Consider the following 24,095-nt stretch of genomic DNA (forward strand, 5'->3'; position numbering starts at 1 on the left):
TGTAAACTTCATCTGAATAACCCAGCAGTCTGTAGCTTGTGAGCTGCAAGGGCTTTCAGGGGGAAAGTCACCTAAGACAACGGCTTGTAGGCAAGAACATGACTGAAAGGTCACTGACATGTCACTGCAAGATCTGGGCACAAGGCTGTTTTCCTGTTTTGCAGAAAAATCTGTGCCTTTGAACTTATTTTTTAATGGAAAAACAAAGAAATAAATCAAATTTCCCTTGAAACCTAATCCTGAAAAAATGCTTAATTTTGATAAAACTGGAGTATTTCCTTCTGATTGCAGTATTTTAAAAACTCAGGGTTTTTTTTGTCCAAACAATTCCTTTTTTATACCGTCTTTTTTTGGAAACAAGCAAAACCAGAGGATGATTTGCCCTTTTCAAAGACACAAAAAATAGCATTTTGATACTCAGGTCACTTTTTCCAAACCTTTTCTTTTTGTTTCTTTTTAAATACTTTTCACTGAAAAAAAAAACACTTCAGTGAAAGATTTCAAACTAGGTTCCAGCCACCTCAGCTTTGAACCTCTGTATTTTAACAGAGGAAATAGTCTCATGGGTGCGTCTTTATTCCAGAAGTGATAGGCTGGCTATTCTGGCTTGATCTCAGCCTAGTGAAACAAATGGACCACCTTGGGCTACTTTTAGAGAAAATAAAACAAAAGCCAGAAACCCTCAGCTTTACATTCTCGAAAGTCTGCTGCTGTCCTGTGTCTGCTCCGGAGCCTGGAATTACCCTGCGGGATGTGATTGGCCCAGCAGCTGGCTGGGGTCCAGAGCAGAGCCTCTATATATGCTGGGGGAAAACAGCATCACAGACAAAGCTGGAGTTGCTTGGTTCTGCTTTCTCCCACAGTCTACTCAAAGCTGAGGAAATAACAACTCGCCAAAATGTGCAAAGGATTAGCAGCCTTACCACACACATGTCTGGAGAGGTGAGAACAAAGGGGGGTTGGTTGTGAACAGCAATGATGGTTGGTTTAGGAGCAAAATGGTTTAAGAAACTGAAGCAGGGTTGGGGCATGAGGGCACAAGATTCATCATAGCCCAGTGATCAGAGGACTGTTGTTTGAGGACAGGTGCTGGGAGCCTGCATGATGCTCTGTTGCAGATGGGAAAGGCAGGTTTCTCTTCAGAGCGCAGCTGAAGGCTGCATTTCCTAAGATGTGGGCTATGAATGAGAATGCCCTGGCCCCCTGCCTGGTGCTTGTCTCTTTGTGGCAGTAGATTTATCAGTGTACTAGTGATAAAGAGGACAGGTCAGAAGTGCAGGCTGTAGTAGTGGGCAGCAGTCCTTGGCATTGTAACATGGGTATTGGCAGAAAGGCTGAGAAGGAGAAGGGATTGCTCTGCTATAACTCTAACTGTATTTTGCCCATGTGTTGATGGATAAGCACCGTCACCAGCTGTTCTCACTCTCTTTGAAAACACTGCAGTAGGAGATGGCTGAGAGATCTGTGCCATCTGAAACTGAGGGGCTGGGTCCTGACTTGGGGCCGAGTGAAGGAAAATTTAGGACCTTGAGGGAAGCCCTGGAGGGTGGTAGCCACAGGAAGAATTGTGGCTTGAAGGAATGCTCCCTTGCTTCCTCCTGCTTCAGCAAATTGCTCTTGGTCCAGACCACTGGTGCATTTTTCATGCAAGTACCCCATGCTACCCAAGTAGCGGACTTCCCTCAGTGAGCAAATGGCCAGACCCAGAATCAGGCCCCTTTCGTCCCCCTTAACACTCACTCAAGTTGTTGGTACAAAGTACCTGCTTGCTTCTGCAAAAATACAAGCACATGGGGAAGGGTATAGGTGGGCAAAGGAAGCACTTACTCCCCCTTTCCTAGGATCTATGCTTTCAGTGGAGATCACGGAAACAACACCTCTAGCAACCCCATGTGAAAACAATCCACTGAAGCCAGAGAGCAAACACTTTTACAGAGAAGCACTGTGAAGGACTTGTTGGTACTTAGCTGAACAATGACTAACTTGAATGTGGCAAGTGAGATTTTTAAAACAATGACTTAAGGGCAGATGTCCCATTTCCTTTCAAAAGCACTCATGCTCCTAAGTCATTTTGCCTTTAAAAAAAAAATTCCCCCTTTCCCCAACCACTTCTTTTCAGACCCCTGAGCAGAGTTGATGAAAGAAGTTGGCTTTCTCCATTTCCTTCTTGCATTTTTTGTGGCTAATTAGCCAGTAAAGCTATGCTAATAAGCACTCCACATTACAGCTGGTCAGGAAAATAATTTTGTTGGAGAATGTCAATAGCAAGAAACAGAAGCTCCTTATGGGACTAGAGGTACTACTTCAACCAGAAAGGTTTCTTCTGTGTCAAAAAACAAAGAGAGAGATGCTTGCATCTGTGGAACACCCCGTCACCCACAGGTCAGGCCCCCCATTTGATATGCTGGAAACCAAAACTGAAATTTCTACTGGCTGATTCAGAGCAGACTTCCATGCTCTTGCACCTTGCTTTGTCCAGGTTCTCATATCCTGGTCCAGAGTCCACACTATCAAGTTACTGGCTCTTCTGAGGAGGATGAGGGTCATTCTCTCTCTGCTTTTTTTTTTTTTTTTTTTTTTTATTTGGAAAGCCCTTTGGTTTTTGTCCTGGTGCAAACCAGGAAAACTTTGCAGGATGGGAGAGCCTTTTCTTGTTCAGTTTGAATATATTGTATTCATTTCGGTGAGCTAATGGGCTTGAAGAATGAACAGCATTAACGTGATCCTGTCACTAAAGAGATACCAAAGCTTGAACCTAAGCTCCTTACTCCCCAGCAAAGTGCTCTAACCACCAGGTGCTGGGTAAGCATTGCCCAGATCAGAAGTGTGAAACATGTGGCCCATGGTGCTGTTACCTGACTCCCCCCAAATCTGGGGTGTGAAGCTAGTGGTGAGAGAGGGCAAACAATAGCTGCATTAATTCCCATGAGCTCTGTGATGCCACTTGCCTGTCTAGTTTGTGCTCTGGCCGGTAAACAGCCCTGTGCTTTGAATCTGGTCTATGGGGCTAGACAAGCTTGACATCCCTGCACCAAAACATGTCTCAGCCTTCATCATGAAGCTGGCTCGCAGGGCAGCCAGGATGGCAAGATGTGTGGGACATGGAGGAGGAACACAAGCTAGAGAGAAAGTGCATCACTGAGATTTTTGCTGCCTTAGAGAGTGAGGGACCGTGGCAAGGTGGATTTGATTTAAATCACTTGTCAGGAAGCTTCTGTTTAATCATTGTTTTCTACAAAAAGTGTATTCTTGTCTGATATCTTTATTAATTTAACTTTTTGAAACTGCACTTTTAGAAAGAGGTAAGGGCTTGACTCTGTGTACACAAACTTGCAGAGAGACAAAGGGGCTGATAGGTAGGTAATCAGGTCTGTTATTTCTCATTCCCATATGCTGCTATTAACAAGGGTGTTATCTCTTGAAACAGAAATCCACAGTTTGAGAACTGAAACTAAGTATCAGAGAGATGCTTAATGGGGTCTTCTAGGCTGAGCACTGAGTCCCATTGGGTGCAGTGGTTTACTTTAATCTCTAGTAAGCTATAGAGGACCCTCTGGAAACCCCATAAGTCTTGGCCCCTAATATAGTCCATGGTCTGTTGTGACCTCTTTATAAAACTTTTTTTAAAAGGTTACATTAATATATTGTCTCAAATAATATATAATTATAAGTTCCATGATGATATCTTTGAGCTTTAACATATCTTAAATTAAAACTATCTTTATATAAGTTTTTTTTTTTTCTTTAATCATTGGAGGGGGTTGTTAAGATCATTAAAAATCTAATCTAAATTTAAAAATCCATTTAAAAAAAAAAATCATTGTTTTTTTAACTATCCTGAACCTTGCTTTGGGGGCATAAAATGGGGCACAAAAATGTCAAACTTGTTCATCTATTTTATGCAATGACTCAAATGTGCGGCACAGAGAAGCAAGTAGGGGCAGGGACCATACCGGCAAAGCTGAGACCAGGCTTCTTTTTGAATGTGTCATCCCTTCATTTCTCATCCCTTGTAAACATTTCTTTGATCAAAGTTCCTCCAAGATGTGTTTTCTCTAGCGGTCATGTCCCCAGTGGACTAATTAGTGCTTTGTTTATGGTTAAGCAAGTACTAGGATTAAGGGGTTTAATGCTGTTTTAAAGAAATGAAGCCTGGCAGAAGCATAGTGTGGAAAAAATGAACCTTGGGCAGTCCTGTCTCCCCTTCCTCCCCAAGCACAGGAACAGCAGCAAGCAGCAGCCAGTGCTAGGTGTTCTGGGAATTGTCATTCTCTAGACTGGCAGTAGAGCTTGCTTCTGTTAGGGGGGAACTTTCACCCCATTGTATTTATTTATTTATTTTTGCCACTAAAGTCAATGCCCAGAGAGCAACACAAAATTGCTGATTTTGGCAGAAAAGATAGGGTCAATTTTCCTCCCCACAGCAACAATGAACTTCATTATTCCCAGAACGCTTTACACTCCGTGACACACATTGGCTGCTTCCTACAGCTGGAAAGTGGAGGCAGGTAGTAGCTTCAGGGTAAGATGCCGCCTCAGAGCCTTGTGCTGAGGGAACAGCAGGAGCCAGGAGACCAGGGATGCTATGGTCCTCTCTATTGCTGTATGACTCTCCTCAGTTGACTTATCCTTCCTCTGTACAAAAAGCCAGGGAAGATAAAATGCTGTAGGAGTAAAAAACAAAACATAACAAAACAGGGCAGGTGGCGGATGGTTAAGTTAGAAAGAGTCCATACCTTCTGCAGAAGACTCCTTATACTTCTAAGACTTCTATAAAACTCCTTATACAGTAGTTACTAAGATTAAATAATCTGGGGGCCATTTTGCATGACACATGCTTGGAAGGCAATGCATGCCTTGTCTGCATGTAATTTGCTTGTTAGAGTGAGTTTCTATTCATTCCATGGCTGTGCGTGGCCGTCGGAGATAGTTCTGTCAATAAGGGTTGAAGTCTGGAGGTGGATAAAACTCTAAGTCCTATTTGGGGAAAAAAGGTGCGCTCTTTGAACTAGGCCTACTGTTGTTGGGGTCAGTAGGCACTGTAACCTGCACTGCTGTGGTGGAGGAGTCTAAGATAAAATCAGTGAAATGGAGATTAGTTTAATCTAGGCATATTTTCTTATTGTAGTCGGGATCCTTTATTTGCATACTGCGAAGGAATGAGAAAGGAAAGATGTCATATAAAACTTTGTTATGATAGTAAGGTCTTGTACACAACTGATTCTTCTCTGAAAGACCTATCATCCTACAAAAACTGCATTGAAATGGCATATTGTGGTGAACAGCTGCAGTTCTACAAAGGCTGCCTTTGGCTGCGAACAGGGGAAAAACACTGTGGTCATGGGAGATTCTGCAATGACCAGAGAAGCAGCGATGAAGATGAACAGAGCAACAGTAGTAGTTAGGGCAAAGGTTGGCCTGAGGCCCTCAGACCAAGTGGACAGCCATGATAAATGGCTCTGCTGAGGGCTTCTTCACTTGGAAGCTGCTTCTTCAGCTGGAGTGAATTGCAGAACCCCTGGAATAGTGCCCCTTCATATGTATGAGAGGCCTTGAAACCCGAACTTGTCTGAACCCAGACTCCAAACTGTGACTGGGAAGTAACAAATGGAGGAGTGAATGGCTAGCTGCCTCATTAGCCACTTGGTATTGTAAGAGGCAGACCAAGGTGGGACTGTTTCCGAAGATCTTTGGTCTGTTATCAAAGTTCTCCAATGCTGTTTTACTAATGGTGGTTTTTCCAGCTTTCTCTTATTACAGTCCTATTTGTTTAAGTCAGTGCTTATTAGAGGGTGGTTTGTTTTATTCTGAGCACCCAGAGGGTATACTTTAGTTTACCCATGTTTCTGGGTGGGAGTTGGGATTATTAAGTTATTAGGAAGCCCTAGAGATTGAACCTGGTCCATTTTAGTGAGAAAAAGCTCCAGGCTGAAAGGTACAATAATAACAATGATGACTTTTTTTTATTTGCATCATTGCAGGGGCCTAATCAAATATAAAATTATAAACAGAGATGTGCATTGCTAGGCAGAGAGGGAGATGGAGGGAGAGAATGCCAATTTCTGTGAAAAATCAGGTCCTAAACATCTCAAATTGAGCACCCAAAAATAGTACGGACTTTTGACCCTAAACTCTCTCTTTCTGTTTGCCATCCACACAATAAAATAATTATACCAACTCAGTTTGCAGGGGCTGTAATGAAATCAGACTAGTAGGCCTGGGCGAGTAGGCAGCTATTCGATCTGGCTTCAGATCTGGCCACTCTCAGATGCCAGAGATCCAATCTGGAGCTATGGACCAGGTTCCCACTTTGATTCAGCCAAAGCGCCTCCAAAGCTTTGGAGCCACCTCAGACATCCAGCCATAGGGTATAATGGGGAACCAATGAAATATCTATAACCTTGTTGTTATTTGTCTGATTTGGATGAATCTTGCAGGGAGTGGTAGCCTCTGCTGAGAGCCATGAAGCTTTCCAAGTTTCAAAAAGATTGGTGCAGGGGTTTGGGGGGAACTGCACCTCCAAGCTTCTGACAAGCAAAACTCATGTCAGAAAACCGTGTATGCGTTACAGGTGCAGCAGGGGGGTGAAAACTGCAGAGATGGTGGCCCCTGATGCAGGCCACAAAGCCTACCAGCTTTCCAAGAAGATCGGTGCAGGGGTTTGCAGGGAACTGCACCTCAAGCTGCTGACAAGCAAAATTAGCATGACATGGGTGACACTATACGTGTTAAGGCGCAGCAAGGTGAAAGCTGCAGGGATGGTAGCCCCCGCTGTGACCACAAAACCTGCCATCTGTCAGAGGAGATCAGGTGCAGGGGGGTTCTCAGTTCTGGAGCCCCCCATCCATGGGAGCATGATGGGTCTGTGGTGGCCTGGGCACCCCTATCCATGGGAATGTGATGGGCCTGTGGGGCTCCTGCACTTCTATCTGCTGACAGGCAAAACTCATGACACGGGTGCTTGTGTAGCTGACTGTCTCTGTCTTGGGGCAGTTGATTGTCTGTACTGATTATTTCCTCTCCTTAGTCTGTGGTTTTGTAAGTGTTAATCCTTGCTAATTAAATCATTAACACCTAATTAACGCCTACAAAACCACAGACTAAGGAGAGGAAATAATACAGAAAATCAACTGCCCCAAGACAGAGACAGTCAGTTGCACAAGCACCCATGTCAGGAGTTTTGCCTGTCAGCAGCTATAGGTGCTGGGCCCCAGAATCCAGAAGCCCTGCACCGATCTCCTTGACAGCTGGCAGGCTTCATGGCCGCAGGGGCTAGCAGACCTGAAGCTTTCACCCTGCTGCACCTTAACACGCACAGTGTCACCCATGTCATGAGTTTTGCAGTTCCCCCCCTCAAACTCCTACACCTATCTCTTTGAAACCTGGCAGGCTTTGTGGCCTGAGCAAGGGCCACCACCCCTGCAGTTTTCAGCCCACTGTGCCTTAACACACAGGGTCATCTATGTCACGAGTTTTGCCTGTCAGCAGCTTGAGGTGCAGTTTCACCCCCCCAAACCCCTGCACCGATCTTCTTGGATCTTGGCAAACTTCATGCTCTCAGCAGAGGCTACCACTCCTGCATGTTTAATCCAAATCAGCCAAAAAAAATAAAGTTATAGATATTTCATTGATTTTTTTCCCCCCCCCCCCCCCCCCCCCCCCCCATTATACCGTATGGTTGGATCTCTGAGGCAGCTCCAAAGCTTTTCCAAAGCAGTTCAGAAGCTCTGAGCTGCTTTGGAAAGCCTAAAGAAGCCAGCGCTTCAATACGGACACACTGCTTCAGATGCCAAAGCATCCAAACCTTCTCCGGATCGGAAGCACAGTCCGAAGCCTCACACAGTCCTATAAATTAGCTAACATCTGTGAAGCACTCAGTCACTATAATGATGTGTTGCACAAAAGCCAGTGTCAAAATGAATAATGGTGTTTTTAAAACTGGGGGGGTGAAATGTGGATATTCTAGGAGGTGTAGGACAGCACAATAAACAGTGAGTTGATTGACTAGCTATCTACCCAATGAATATCACACGGCTGCTGCAAAGTGAGGCAGAGGTCCAAGGGAAAAATATCACATAGAATGCCATACTGCAACACTGTCACTGCAGATATGTGCAGGAGGCCTGAATTAGGTGACATTGGAAACTATCTCTGGCATTTCCTTGCTTTTGAGGGCTGGACGTCACAAACATATTTATATTCTCAGTGTGCATATGATAAAGACACAATCTAAGGGCTTCAACTGGATGTAAAGCTCAATATCAGACGTGGTCTTTTGAGAGAACTCATGAGCACTGATTTGAAAAACCCGAAGTCTTAAGGTTTGTACAAAGGGTCAGAGAAGGGACTTGTTTTCGTGGGACATAGGATTTTCTTCTTTTTGTTAGTAACTAAAGACAAGGGAGATAAACTTCTAGGAGGCTGGAGAAGCAAGCAGAGGAGGTATGTTATGGAATCTATTTTGATATAATTTCTTTTCTTTCTTCTTAAAGAAAACTCTATGTATCTCAGCAAGCTGATGCATGGGCTCTTGCTGGATAGTGTCACACACAGACCACCCTGAAGAAGAGCAAGGGCCTCACCCTCTAGCTGAAGGAGCCAAGAGGCCTGCTTGGGGCTTAACTCTCCCTTCTGATCTAGGCCAGGTCTATACCAGCAGCATTTTGCTGGCATAGCAACACCAGTAATCTATACTAGGAGAGGTTTCCTAGTATGGACACTGTTATAAGGCAGAGCCGCCCTTTGTATCGGTATACTTTGCTTTGGCTACTTGGCTCATCCCAAGCAAAATAAGCTCTATTGGCAAAAGTATGGGTCGTCTGGTATAGCTGTGTCTGCATACAGCATATCAGCCAGCTCGCAGATGGAACTCACACCTTTCCCGTCCACAACTAAGAGACCTATGCACGCTGCAGGGTAGCCCTGGCTGCAGCCATGACAGTTGCTCCCTCTCAGTGGAGTGCATAGCAAATGGCTGCAGCCAGTAGACACAAGGTAAGAAGGCTATGGACTGAGGAAAGAGTTGGTAGAGGGTGAGACTGGGCACCATTTTAAAGCTAATTTTAACTCATGAATGCTAATGACGCTGTCCTTCTTATGATTTCATCAGGGCCTACAGTCTGAACCACAGCCCACACTGCTTCCATGTGAACTCATGCATTCACTGGGGTAGTCTGTTACCCTGGAAAGGGGAAACATGAGCAGTTGGGACCAGGAAGATAGCCGAAGGAAGCCCAGGCCAACTATCTCCCCAGAAGCAATTATTTCTGACGTTTCCTAGGACAGCAAGTAGTGTTGCTTCTACTGCTTTGTCATCTCTGCTGACAGTATCCTGGCTCTTTAGAATCATGGCACTGTTTATTATGGTGCACTGTTTAAATGTGGGAAGCTAGAGAGAGAGACAGGGAATGATGATGATCAGTGGTTTATGGCAGGGGTGCCCAACTTAGTGGCTGCGGGCCACATGCTATAGGGACCACACCAGTGTAGGCCATGGGACCCCTGGGTACTCCCCCCACTACACAGAGTACACAGGCACTTCCCTGTTGTACCAGGCATGTGGGTGTCATCCCTCCATCCACTGCACCAGGTACATGGGCACATGTGCCCCAGTCACACCTTCAACTCCCTGGCTGTAGATTCCTCCACTGTACCTACCCTACTGGCACCCCATGCCATGGGTTTCCCAAGCACATGGAGTGTGTCAAGCTGCTCTGCCTCACCCCCTAGGATGGAGCAAGAAGCAGAAGCCAGAGCGAAGGGAAGTCCAGAGCCTCTAACTGCTGCTGCTGCAGCTGGAGTAATGGGGGGAACAGCAGCCAGGTCAGAGCCCAGGGACTGTAAAATAACCCCTCGCCAGCCACCAGTTAGACAGCCCTTGTTTATTATACCTTGGCAAAACCTGGATGGAATTTCTTGGGACAAGGAGAAGACAGTGCTCTGGCTGGAGAGCTTCCCCCTTTCCTACGGAGTTATTTTAAACCTACTCCTCAAAGTCAGCAGCGGTGTTACGTATAGTGAATGCTTATGCGTCATTAATAATTGGAACCATGCTATGCCAATAGATAATTTTAACAGCACTTTGGGCTTGAAGAAATTGGCATAGGTCTCAAAATCAGAAGAAATTGACAGCTGCTCAGATAAGAATCTGGAACCAATCAAAGTGTGGAGGACGAGCTCTGTTTGACATTTGGTTGGTGTTCCATAAAAGCCTGTAGGGCAGGCAAAACCCCAAAGGGAGTCAGATGGATTTAAATCATCACTGCATATTATGTTGGCATAGTATTAATGCATAGGTATGTATGAATAAGAGGTTTTGACTAAACAGATCAGCTGTCAAAGAAGGATTCTGTTCCAAAATTAATTTTTTAGTAGTTAAAACTGTCTGATTCCTTGCATTCTAATATTAATGTTATGTTTATATGAATTGCTACTGGCAGTTGAATCACTTAACTGGCAAATTGAGAAGGACTGGTAGGACAGATGCAGAGTTCTGTTTAGTACTGAAAGAAATTGCCTAGGATAATAGCAAAGAGAACATTACCAGTGTAGCAGAAGTCCATCATAAATCTTGGATTAAGTGATGCAATGTATGACTTTAGGATGAAGGCATATGCCTCATTCTTTTAAACCTGGGAAAACCAACCTTTAAGTGTCTCATTTTACTAATAAGCCATTCACAGTCACAAATTATCTGGTCTATGTTTTTGGTAAGAAAGAGCAAGTCAAAGGAAGACCCCCGGGTTGTAACTGGTGAATTAATATGGCTCCTACACTGAAACATCATATTACACTGTTCTCACACTTGTATAACTGATCTGAGTCTTGTGTCTTTGAGTTTAAGTCTCTGAATATGCTCTTCACTCCCTCCTTTCATCTCCCTCCATCTCTGCACCTGCTTTCAAAGCTGTGCATTATGGCCATCAGGGCTAGAATGCACACCTCTATCACAGTACACCAAGCACCCACCTTTACCTCTTCCCAAACCTTCAACTGTACATGATGCTACACACTGAGGACCAGCTGAACATTGTCTATCAAAATGGTGTTTTGATAGAAAATTGGAGATTTAACTAAATTATTTTATTTTTCTCTGTAACTATTTTCAGCTTAAGTCTGACTTCACATGTTTAGATTTTCTTTTAAAAGCAAATAAGAATATAGTCTGGCCAGGGATCTCAGCCCATAGAGGGGGAAGTCCCTCTTGGTTGGAAGGTTTCTTCTGTTTTATGTATGCTCACTCTTTTTTTTTTTTTTTTTTTTTCCTCCCCACCTCCTCTAGAGCAAAGGAGATCAAGACCAAGTTGGGCACACTCCTCCAGAAGCCTGACTCAGCAATTGACTTTATCATCCCATACCCAGAGAAGCCAGAAAAGCCAGCCAAGGCCCAAAAGTAAGTATCTCCCCATGCTGAGATGCTGGCTACACCAAGTGGGTCAGTAGAACCCATGGAATGCTATTGGGAAGTGAGATCATTATGGCAGGTCACTTGCTTTGTCAGCATCAGCTGTAGGGGTGGGACATCTGCTTTTCCTTGTATCTTTGACTTCGTGTCCCATGAGGCTCTCCGGGTAAAATGAGGGGACTACAGGCTCAACAATTCAATGGTCAGATGGGTAGGAAACTGGCTGTGGGGTCAGACCCAGAGAGTACTAATAGATGGATCTGTGTCGACCTGGTGGAATGTAGCCAGTGGGGTCCCCCAGGGTTTGGTACTTGGACCAGTGCTTTTCAACATCTATAGCAATGATCTGGATGTGGGGGTGAAAAGCACATTGGCAAAGTTTGCCGATGACACTAAGCTTTGGGGAAGTGCAGCCATGCATCAGGGTATACTGACAATCCAGGCAGACCTAGAAAAATTAGTTAAATGGGCAGACCAGAACCAGATGCTGTTCAACACTAAGAAGTATAAAGGTGCTCATCTGGGGAGGAAAAATCCATGACAAATTTACAGGCTTGGTGATGCTACACTAGCTAGCACCATGTCCAAAAGGGACTTGGGGGTCATAATTGACCATAAAATGAATGAGTCACCAGTGTAAAGCTACAGTTAGCAGAGCAAACAATAAACTGGCATGCATTAATGGATGCACCTCAAGCAAAACTAAGGAAGTTATGCTCCCACTCTATTCGGCATTAGTAAGGCTACAGCTGAAATACTGCATCCAGTTCTGGGCACCGCACTTCAAGAAGGATGTGGAGAAGCTTCAGAGAGTCCAGAGAAGAGCCACTCATATGATTACAGGCCTGAAGAGCAAGCCGTACGAGGAAATGCAGACGGATATGGGACTGCTCAGCCTAGAAAAGAAAAGACTTTGGGGAGGATTTGGTGGCAGCTTACAAATATATCAGACGAGAGCATCAGGGTCTAGGCAAACAGCTATTCACCAAAGCGCCCCAAGGGAAAGCCAGGAGCAATAGTCATAAACTCCTAGAAGAAGGTTTCAGATTGGTTATAAGGAAAAACTTCTTCACAGTTTGTGACCAGACTCTAGCATAGACTCCCAGTGGGTGAGGGGAGGGGTGCAGGCTGCTACCCTGGAGATCTTCAAAAGGAGACTGGATGCACACCTTGCTGGGGTTATTTGACCCCAGCAGTCGTTCCTGCCCAGAGCAGGGGTGCTGGACCTAATGATCTCACAAGGTCCCTTCCAGCCCTAAACTCCTGTGAATATGTGTTTTAAATTAAATTTTAAAATCAGTTGAGTCTATGAACAGACTTTTCTGACCTAGCTCAATTTTGGATAGTTACATTCTGCCCAGCCATGTTCTTTCTGCTGTTTCAAATGCATGGTAGTGTTCTTTGCTCCCTATCCTGAAATGTGACTATTTTCTTCACACCTTCTGCCCCCATCTAAAGTACTTTAGTGAGTGGTGTGATATATTACTAGTGAAGTGGAGACCTGAAGAAGTGCTTTTTTCTCAGTGGCATATAATAAAGAAAGTATTCTAGGCCCAGTGAAGATGGTGACATTTATGGATGGGAATGCATTTCCCCTCTAATCTTCCCTTGTTATCACTTGTCACTTCCCTCCTATTTATGATTTTGGCAGAATTTTTTATGGCTGGTTTTTATCTTAGGGCAGCACCTACCTGCCTACTCCAATGGAAGAGAACAAAAGGCAAAATCCAAACAACCCCCACAGGCATCTCCAGTTTAGGCTTTCATGTGCTTAAAAAATGGATTATTCAAAGGGGAAGAGATTAGGTGCCTTACCTTGCTGTATAACCTATGAGGGAATGAATTGCCCCTGAAGCCATAGATGATGACTGGGTAGGTATCAAGAGCTATCCAGTAGGAAACAGTAAGCAGAAGGGTATTTTTGATCCCTGACCCTCTTTGGAGTTGAGGCATCTCCTTGCAGGGTTGCACATTCAAGGCTTCTCTCTAGAGATGAAGGTCCTCTTCTGAGAGCAAGGATCTAACTGAGCAAGTTTGCAGAGTGCTTTTGCATGATAACCTGGTGTTTAGAGTGTTGCTCTAGGTAGAAGGACACATGGACTTTGGACCACCCCAGATTGAGCAGATTCAAGCCCACATGTCCCACCTCCTTGAGAGCACAGTCAAGAATACAAGACACTTGCTGATCATAAGCAGTGCCAGAAAGAAGGAACCTAGTTCAGTAACTTTGTGGGGGGAGATGGAAGTCCTGAGTTCTGGTGCTGGCTCCTAGGACTGTTCATGCTTTTAACATTAAATGCTCATTAATGTTAAAAGCATTAATTTATTGCTTAAACATACAAATTATGCTAGCAGTGGTAACCAGACACTGGAACACCCAGCTTTCCAGCTGAGTACCCTCAACTAAAAAATTGAGCTCCCTTGCCTTTGTTTTCCTTCTTGTCCCATGGCTTTTACATTCAAGGATGGACAGTGGCCCAGCTTTAATAACAAGAAAGGTCAAAGGTGGCCAGATTATAGTGTGGTGGTTAAACCATTCTAGTGGGAAGTTGGAAGATGCACCTTTGAATCCCTTCTGGTGGAGGAGACCCTAAGATCCAAGGTTTTCCCATTCATGGTTGTGTATTCTTACCACTAGACCATTAGGTAAACAGTGGATGGTGCCACCACTGCTGTGACAGTTTTGAGTGACAGTGACTGTAGCTACTGCCCTTTGCACTGTTAGTGTGTATCAAGTATGTTCTACAGGATTAAGTGTTTCCTTGCCATTATATCTGGATCACTGTACACCTTAAGCAGGAGTTTAGTACCTAACTGTTCAGACTGGGACACCTTCACACATGCACAAAAGCTCATGTTTCAGTCCCCTTGGTATCTTTACTGTGCAAAATATGGGTGGCATCTGAATTTAGGCACCTAAACACTTTTGGTGTCTATCAGAGCAGAGGGGTTTGGGTTTCATTTTAAAACCTGGGTGCCCAAATTCCAACTAAGTTCAAACTAGATACCTATTTTGCCAAAATAGATAAAGTACTAAGGGCCAATTTAATTCTCTGTTGCACTCCCTAGAGTATGGAGGCCTCTGCCAAATCCCCTGCCCCAGTCCCTGAGCATGGTGCCCTTTGATAAGATCCCTCCCCTGTTTCCTGCAGCATAGTGTTCTCTGCAGCATAGCACCTGGTTTTATGCTGCTGAATTAAGTCCAGAACACCCCTCTCTTCCTTTTCCCTCCTGTCTCGCCTTCCTTTTCCCCTTCCCTGCAGTATTCTACTTCGATCTTATAACCCTAGGGGCCTCGTCACATGTTACATTTAGGATGTGTTAACTGCACTTAAGACTAGCATCTGCACATTTAAACACTAGAACATGTGCTAATTTCATCTTTGTGTTGTGAAGTTAAGACTTTTCTAGCAAGGAGTATCTCCAGATTTTATTATGTAATAGACTGAGCTAATGTCCAACTGCTCCACAAAGCTAATATGATCAGTGCAGTGAAGAGCAGCAAGTAGGGAGCACATTCAAGACTCTGCTGTAGTGCAGGGGCTGGGACCAAGAAACATCTGTTTGTTAGTCACACTGCTGCACAGTGCAGGTCATAGGAGTCTTCAATGGTTCCAATGCCAAGACATGTTTTATTTAGCTAGTAGTAAACAGCTGCTTGGAAAACTTTCTAACTCATAGAAATGTTTACTATGATCTAAATAAAATACATCCTAAGTGTAATGTACAATGAGGCCCTTATAAGAAAAGCAGCATTGTAGTGGGGAATTTACAGAGCACTGGAGGAAAGAGTTACCTGGTATTAGGGCTGTGCAAAGCTTCGGGTGGTGATTCAATTCGGAGGAGATTCAGTCCGATTCAGTAGCTGAATCTCCAAATCCAAATTGAATTAGGGGACCAATTTAAAGGTTCAAGTCAATTCAAAGCTCTCTGAATCTTCTGCAAAGATTCGGAGAGCTTTGATTCGGGCAGTCGCCAGTGCCTGCAGCAGGGAGCTGCAACCACTCCAAGCTGGTAAATATTAGGGGAGAGGGGACCATGGGGGAACCCCTGCCAGCCCCCTCCCCCCTGCCCCAGCTTAGTACTTTTAAAAAAAAAAAAAGCCCACTGAGTGCTGCTGGTTTGGGGGGGGGGTGATCTCAACTGCCCCACACTGCATGGGGGGGCTCTGCATGATACCCCTAAACCCCTCCCCTGCTCTCCCAGCCTCCACATGGGTGCCCCACTTGCTGGGGCTCTGGCCCTTTTAAGGAAGAAAAAAGCTGAGAAAAGCCCCAGGTCTCGCCACAGGGCTTCGGGGGCTCAGGCAGAGCCCCCACCTGGCGTGGGCAGCAGTGGGCAGTGGGAATCTCCCCCTGCTGGCAGGAGCTGTGAGTCCAGGGGTCTCTTCAGTTTTGTTTTTTTTTCTTAAAAGGCCAGAGCTGGCCCAGGCAGGGCACCTGTGAGGGGGCTGGGGGATTTGGGGGCTCGTGCAGAGCCCCCACGCAGCATGGGGCAACAGGAATCGCCCCTCGCCCCTGCCCCCTCCCCACCCAGCAGCACCTGCTGAGCCAGGGCTTTTTTCCCCCCAAGTGCCAGGAGCTGGGGCAGGCGAGGTAGCCATTGCTGGGCTGGGGGAGGGGCAGCGGATGGGCCTGGCCTGGCCTGGCTGATTCAGAGATTCAGCTGAATTGAATCAGGACAGTGATTTGAATCACCAAATTGAATCACTGTTCCCCGAATCAGCCGAATCCAAAGCGAATACTAGCCACTTTGCACAGGCCTAGCTGGTATGAGATGAATTATTCTCAGGGTGACCATATGTCCCAGTTTAGCTGGGACAGTCTTGGATTTTGAAGGCCGCTCCCAGCCTGTTGGTCAAAATTAAAATGAGAGGCCCAGCATCACAGGGGCATGGGGCACAGTCCAGCAGAGTGGCATGGTGTACCAGGCAGCTCCACCTCCTGGCTAGACTGCACCCACACCCCTGCCCACCAGCCTCTGCCAGTGCCTGTCAGTGCCACTGACTTGGGGGGCCAAGGTGAGAATGTGTTCCAAATTTCCTTATGGTCACCCTAGTTATTTGGGACTGGTTACCATGACACCAATTCCAGTAAAAACCATTGGAAGGCTAATATGGGTTGTACTGAGTGAAGAATTAATCTATGGCAGCCAAAGTAATACCAGTCACCATGGTCATGTGAAAAAAAGACCCTCTAAGGAAACTTGGCTTATTTTTTGATGAGGTTTCAAATTCAGTTGATAGAAGCTATCTCAGGCAGGCATCTACATGTGTGGAAATTCAGGAGCAGATTTGCTGCTCCTGGCAGCAGTCTGCTTGCACCCCCTCCGGCCCTGCACTGGCTCCCTGCAGAAGCCAGAATGCTAGCCCAGGAACTGACAGGGAGCATGGGGCCAGGAGACGGCTTTCTCCTGGCGGGGGGCTGGGAGATTGGTCCCTGCCCCAGGAGCTGCCTGCTGCCAAGGTGGGTTCTACCCCCAGAGGCCAAGTGGGGACAATGTCCCTTTGCCCCAGCAGCAGGAAGCTCCCAGCCTCAGCTTCCCAATCAGGGGCAGGGGGCTTGGAAGGAGGTGCAGGGGTGGGGCAGGTTCCAGCTCTCTGCCCCAGTACACGAGTGGGGCAGCTAACAATAAGCCCCTGGCTAGGTGGGGTTACCAAAATGGGACAGTCACCAGCCACCTCCAGGCTGGATGTGCAGACTTTCCTGCACAGCCCAGGGCTGGCCTGGAACTGTCACAGTCTGACCTTCCTCATGCAGGGAGCTCCCAGCCCCCACTTTGTGATTGCAATCTCAGTCATCATCACAGAGCGGGGCCTGGGAGCCCACTCTGCGGCCCCCAGTTGCAAAACTGGGGCTGCAAGCTGCTGCTTGGGCAGGAGGACATTGTCCCTGCCTGGTCTCTGGTGACAAAGTCTGCCCTGGCGGTAAACAGTTCCCAGGGGCAAGGAGCAACCTCCTGCTGCCCAGATGACCAGGAACAAACTTGCTCCTGGTCAGCCGTCTATGCGTGCCTTCCTGTGGAGTAATTACTTGGCAGTTAATTTGCTATCTACAAATGCAAGTAGCAAATTAACTGCTGAGTAGAGGAAATTACTGCACAGTAAGGGTCAGCACGTGTAGACAGTGACACTTACTATGCAGTAAAGCATCTCACGTAGACACACCCAGAATCTCCTATCAACGTCCTGGAAGAGAACATGAACTGGGTTAAATCTGCAGGTAATATAATTATGGGAACAGGTGAGAAACAGAGGAATCTGAACCCCCTGGTGAGGTGGGTTATTTGAAGAACATGTATTTCAGTCATTCAACGAGGAAAAATATGCATTTTCTATATGTAGTGAATGAAATGGGGATTGTGTCCTGAACAATTGATTCTGAAAGGGACTTAAGGTTCTCTGTTGAAACCAGCTGAATATAACTCTTCCCTGTGCAGTGCTGTGACTTGGATGGCACTTTCAGTCCTTTTTTCAAATAGGAATATCAAGCAGGAGTATGGCGGTGCTTATGGTACTCCAAAAAAAAAAAAAAATCTTGGACTTACTTCAGGCCACTGTGTTAAAGCATGCTGGTTCCTGCATCCAGTGGTTTACAAGGAAGAGGTGCAGCTAATATCCTATCCAGCCTTCTCTAACTCCATTTCTCAACTGATCGCTTTCATCTGAGTCAACTCGGGAGGCTGTTGTTTGACATGTGGATAAAATAAGATTTGAACGTTTGCCTCTCAAGCCATGACAAGGTATCTTTAGCTTCTCTGCTTACACCTCACATGGGGTATTAACAAGATCAGTACTGGATACTGCATCCAGTTCTATTGTCTACACTCCAACAGCAACACCGTAAAATTGGAGAGTAGGGAAGAGGTGAGGAAAAAAGCTATAAGAAAGAGGTGAGGTCTGGAAAACTTCCCTCTTGTAGCAAGAGATTGTCCTTTGTCAGTGTGATCTCCCTTTATTGTAGAGAAGCTTAAAAGGAGATAATTTGACAATTAGCAAGCGTTCAAAAAATTATAAACAGTCAGCTGACTGAAGTGTAATTTTCAAAAGGCTGTATTTCAGCAAAGTCACAATTAATATTCACCCAAACATGGAACGAGATCTCTCTTCCCTGGGAACCTACCTTCTGCCAAACTTCATTTTCGTATGTCAACATTAACACTGTTCCAAAAATCACAACTAAAGGCTTGGGGGGGGGGGGTCAGTTTTGTGTTTTTTATCCATTCTCACAGTTTCAAACTAGATTTTGTAGATGTTAGCCCCAAATAAGAAAGCTTAAGAAAATAAAATATTAAGAACTTAAGAACAGGACTTAGAGATAAAAACATTCAGGCAACCTTAACTGGTGCTGCCCTTGCAGCTTGCTTTACCAAAAATCTACAAACTACTTCAGGAGCTCTCCTGATGGCAAGTGTGATTTATAAATGTAACATTTTACTCTTATTTTTATTGATTACAACCTTTTCATTGTTAAGCATCTAAAAGAAGGCCATTGAAGGATGTAGCAATTGTCTCAAGTATATTCTGAAAGTATTTACTGCCATGCCTGGTGGTCCTCTGAGAAGAACATGATTCTTTCTGCAATATGAATAACAAAGATGATAATGGGCTTGGAAAGCAAGCCATAAAAGGAGAGGCTGAAGGAACTAGGCAAGTTCAGTAGGGCTGTGCGAAGTTTGCCGGCAGTTTCATTTTGATGCTGTTTTGACTTGTTTCGAGCTTGAAACAGCAAAATCAAAATGAAACAGAGAGCTTCGAAACAGCCTTGAACTGAAATGAGGCAAGTCGAAACGTTTCAAAATTGTCAAAATGTTTTGAGTTTCGAAGCTTGAGCTGGGTTTGCCTGCAGGGAAACAGAAACTAAAGTAAGAAGAGGGTAGGGGAAGGGGGGGGAGGGGAAGGACTGCTCTCGTTATTGACTGTAGCTGGCCAGTGACTGTCATCCTTTCCTGAGGTCTCTTCCAATCCCAGTGCTCTGGGGGAGGGATGGAAAAACTGCATAAAAGGCAGCATTGTTTGAACTGCCCTGCTTTCTGCCTCGGTGTCAGTTGAGCACCTTAACATGCACAGTGTCACCCACCCATGTCATGAGTTTTGCTTGTCCACAGCTTGAGGTGCAGATTCCCCCAAGCCCCTGCACCTATCTCCTTGAAACTTGGCAGGCTTTGTTGCCTCAGCAGGGGCCACCATGTCTGCAGGTTTGACCCCGCTGTGCCTTAACACACACATGTGAAATGATTTTTTTTCTTTCAAGACTTTGAGGTGCAGTTTCCCTGAAACCTCTGCACTGATCTCCTTGAAACATGGCAGGCTTCATGTCCTCAGAATAGGCTACTATTTCTGTAAGTTTCATCCAAATCAGGCTAGAAATGACAAAGTTATAGACTGTTTTGAGCTTCCCCATTAGCATAGTTTTGATAGGGATGATCCTGCTTTAGGGAGGGGGTCAGATTAGATAACCTATGGTCCCTCCAGCCTTACTTCACTATGTTTCTACTGGTACTTTTTCCCTGTTAAAAGACACTTAACATATTCGTTCTCCACTAATGAGAAGGCCTGTTCTCCAGGACTTCACCTGTGATTCAATGCAGTTAGTTTTACTTAATTAACATACTGATTTAAAGTACTGCTAAGCTTTGATCTCTGGCTTCCTGACACTTTTTACTAATGGAAAACATATAATGAAGAAATTGGTTGTTTCTAGGAAGTGCCGCAGCTCTGAATACATTGGGAACATTGTGAGAAGAATATTGTTCCTCACATACTCTGAAGCAGCGATGAACCAGCTGAAGGTCAGAGTTCTGTCAGGGAGGATCTCGGTGTCTACCGAGGAAATGGGGGCCCACATCCAATTCCACCTTTAAGGCAGCAAAGTGGTGCTTAGGCACAGGGGTGCAATCCTGTTTCAACCTGCTTCAACCTCTGAAAAACTTTTCATGCAAAAGGCAGGTGGATCCTCTTCCTCCGTGCCACTTTTTGCAACTTTGTCTTTTGAATGAGGCTATGAAGGCTCATTGCAAAGGTTGACCCATTAACAGGTTTTTCAGGGAGTTGAACAGGGAGAATGAGGTTCATATCAAGATGCCTCGGCACCAGTGAAGGAACCCAGACGCTTCAAAGAAAACAATACTCAGTACAGGAGCGATGCCCCGGCAGTGCACCCCCTCGCCACTCACCAACCTCCTCCTCTCCGCGCCCCCCGCTGCCAACACCACTGGTGGCGTCTGCAGGCGGTCAGCAATCCTTGCTGGCCACCGCTGCCAGTGGCATCTGCAGGTGGTCATTGACCCTGGGGTGGCACTTGTAACTCCCCCCTATGCCACTGACAGCGCTGGTGGCATCTGTGAGAGTTCCCACTTACCACCACCACACTTCTGCCACTGCTGTTCCCCACAACAGCCAGGGGCATGCATAGTTCATGAGTCAGTATTTATTAATGTAGCATTATCCATTTTACATTTACCTTTTGAGCCAGGCACAAAGTCTAGTAGACTCGGGTGCCTGCAGCTGTGTGATACTAATCATACTCAGCCTTATCTCAGAAGAACATAGACTTCCATCTGTACCAAAGGCAAATCGGTTCCTGGAATCAGAACACAGTGAACAGCATTAGCTTCTGATTTCTGAAAGGAAAATTTATAGCCTCTTTAGAGATGGGAGGAGGGATGACTCCTGCTTGGTTTTATGTCCTTCAATCAATCTGGTTTAAATTAAAACCTGGACAGACTCTGCAGTTGAGCCTTTCAAGATTTAATTTTGGTCATGATGCCCTGCTGTTATAGGCCATTAGTTTCTTTTTAACAAACCATCAAGAACAAATTGAATGCTGTGCTTCTGGAGTGCTGTGGACCAGAGGTGCCAGAACATCCTGTACACAGGCACTCCTGCATTGTGTCAGTGGCATAGAGAAGGAAGTGCTACACCAGAGGCTCTTTGCTTGACCCACCCTATCTCTTTTCTGGTGTATAGGGCTGATGGGCAGGATTGTATTTCACTTTGTGTGTCCAAATGGGAGTTCTCCTGGAGGCCTAAATCACGTGTAACAATTGGGCCACAGGTTAGAGGACTGTGCTGGCAAGTTAGGGTTGCTTTCACTTTTTGGGGGTAAGTGGGAAGGAGGCTAGAACCTAGGTCTCCTGCTTTCTGAAGGAGTACTCTAATCACTAAGCTATTGGCTAATGTATGGAAACAGCCTCTTTCTCCGTCTGATTTCCATTATTCATGTTTTTTTGCTGGATTCAGTTTTGTAACTTATACACTGACCCCAGTAGAGTGTATAGCAGCAGCGGTGTCCAAACTTTTTGAATGTGGGGCTGGATCATGAACTTTTCATCACCCAGTGGGCCAGCGAGCCATATTCAAAGACATCACAGAAAATGGAATCACATCAGGAAGTGATGTCACTTGACCTTTGACACCAATGAAGTTGCCAGAAGTGACAATGAAATGGGTCTAACCAGTTCAAAACACTCCCTCTATAGCATCCACCTCTGCCACTGTTCAGGACAGGATACTGAGCTAGATGGACCACGGAGCTGACCAAGCATGGCACTGTTTATGCTTTTATGTTCAGAAGCTCTTATGTTCTTTGGCTGAGCTTCCAAACTATGGCTGAGCTTTGCAAAAAGGGGTAGATAGACATGTTATAAAGTTGTCATCAAAGATTTGGAGCCCTCTAAATCCCATTCATTTTAATGGAAGTTGGCCTTTTGACTCAGCTTAATATAGGGTGACTATCGTGTAACTTAATATAGACTAATATAGTTAGTGACTACATCTTAATATAGGGTTATCTGGAGAAAACATAGTGTCCAGTGTTATGTAGAAGGCTAGATTAGATCAATGGAGGCCAAACGTTTTGGCAGAATTGCCACAGATTAGCCCTGCACCTTTCCCAAGTACTACACTGATCCCCTCCCTCTGTCCAAACTGCTGCTCTGCTTTCTGTTTCTACACTGTGCTTCCTACCCAATCTGCCACTCTGCTTTCTGCCTCTTTCCCTGTGCTATCTGCCCAGTCTCCTGATCTGGTCTCTGCCCTATCTGCTGCAATGCTCCTTGTCCCCTCTCTGATCTGCCGTGTGTCACACACAGGGGCAGTCCATGCCAGTTACGGAGTGTGCCGCAGGTTGGCCACTCTTGGACTAGATGATCTAATGGTCCCTTCTGGGCTCGACATCTCTGGATTTATGAAAAGTTGCTGGCTGGCACAATTCATTCTTCCACCTGCACAAACCCACAGGAGCAAATGGTGTCCCTTGTCCCCCTCACCTTTCAGTATGGCTCATCACCAGGAACTCATCAGGCTTCCACTCTGAAACTCCCTAAAGGATTACAAAAGAATCAAATGTAATAGACACTTTGCTTTTTAAGAAAAGGCCTATCAATTTTCACTGGCAAGAGAGTGAGTCCTTGTCCTATGCTGAAATAGGGCATGGGAATTAAAGAGCTGGACTGTGGGAGTGCAGGAGAGCTGATCCTCAACTGCAGGCAAGGCAGAGTTTAAGAACAAAATTCTTCAACTCTGCCCTCTTCTCCAACCCTTACTTCCTCTCCCAACACCCTCTCCCCACCAAACACATATGTTCTGGTCTGGAGGGAGTTGGAAGACATGGGACCCTCTGATAAATCAGATGCATGAATGAATAAATGCAGCAGGAAGCTGGGGAAAGGTCAGAGGTGGACGCTGTTTGTTCCAGTGCCGGTACACCAGCTCCTGCTTTTGCATGCAGTGGAAAAATTAAGGATGCTTCTATTTTTTATTCTGAAATTAAAAAACAAACAAAATGATGCTAAAATGGAACTCTGGGTGAAAGTGCACTTCAGGAATTCAGGGAAAACACATTCCAGGGCTGATGATATCGACAACCCAAACATAAATACAGGAAAATCTTGGTTACTATTAATCATTAAATAAATGATCAAATCTGGAAATGCCATGTTAATGCACTCATAGATCTTAACTCTTCCAGTAAAGATATATGTCTCGGGTTCAAGACTGTGCCCTGTGGAGATACCTGCTCTCAGTCTGTATGTATTTAGCTCTGGAACTGGAAGCAGTATAGCCATGTTAGTATAGTGCTATGTGCAGCCTAATTAGCTTGACTGAGAAGCAGGTGTTATTAGCCTGAGTGCAGTGCTAGGGTAATGCAGCTCCCCTTTTTCTTTCTAGTTCCCAAACTGGAACATTCAGAGCTTATGCAAGTACCCGTCTACACAACATTGCATTATAAACATAACACCATAAGAACCATTTGTGGTGCCACATAGATATTCCTTGGGTGACTACCTTCAAGAACCCTGCAGGTATCATTTCAGAGACTGTAAAACCAGAAATGACCATTCAATCATTTAATCTGTTCTTTTGCACAAGACAGACTAGAGGACTCATTCAATGACCCCCTATTGTAATTTCAATGGCTTGGGTATGCCTAAAGCATATGCCGCAGAAAGATCTTGATCTGAAGTGATTAAGCAAGGCAGTTTGTCTAGTAGTTAACCACACCACCATTTTTAACCAACAAATGATTAAATACATGTGCCTTATTGCTTGTTTGATTTAATCTAACTTCAATTCCCAATCACTGGATCTTACTCTCACTTTTTCTGTGTAGACTTCTTTTCTTCCCTTGAAGATTCCTACACACAGAATCAAATCATCTCTCAATTCTTTTCAGGTTAGCCAAACAGACTG

The 24,095-nt window shown here is 45.3% G+C and overlaps 1 protein-coding gene across 1 annotated transcript in view; it reads left to right on the top strand.

Annotated features, from left to right (window-relative positions):
- Positions 1–789: 789 nt before the first annotated feature.
- RGS5 (regulator of G protein signaling 5) overlaps positions 790–24,095 on the top strand; it is a 46,236-nt gene continuing 22,930 nt past the window's right edge. The window contains exons 1-2 of the mRNA XM_090048480.1: positions 790–942; positions 11,282–11,392. Coding sequence (XP_089904606.1) covers positions 899–942; positions 11,282–11,392 — 155 coding nt within the window. The 5' untranslated portion in view covers positions 790–898. The remainder of the gene's footprint in view (positions 943–11,281; positions 11,393–24,095) is intronic.

This window comes from Crocodylus siamensis, chromosome 5 (genome assembly GCF_052110815.1).
Source record: "Crocodylus siamensis isolate JL-2025a chromosome 5, ASM5211081v1, whole genome shotgun sequence".
In the NCBI taxonomy this organism is placed as follows: Eukaryota; Metazoa; Chordata; order Crocodylia; family Crocodylidae; genus Crocodylus; species Crocodylus siamensis.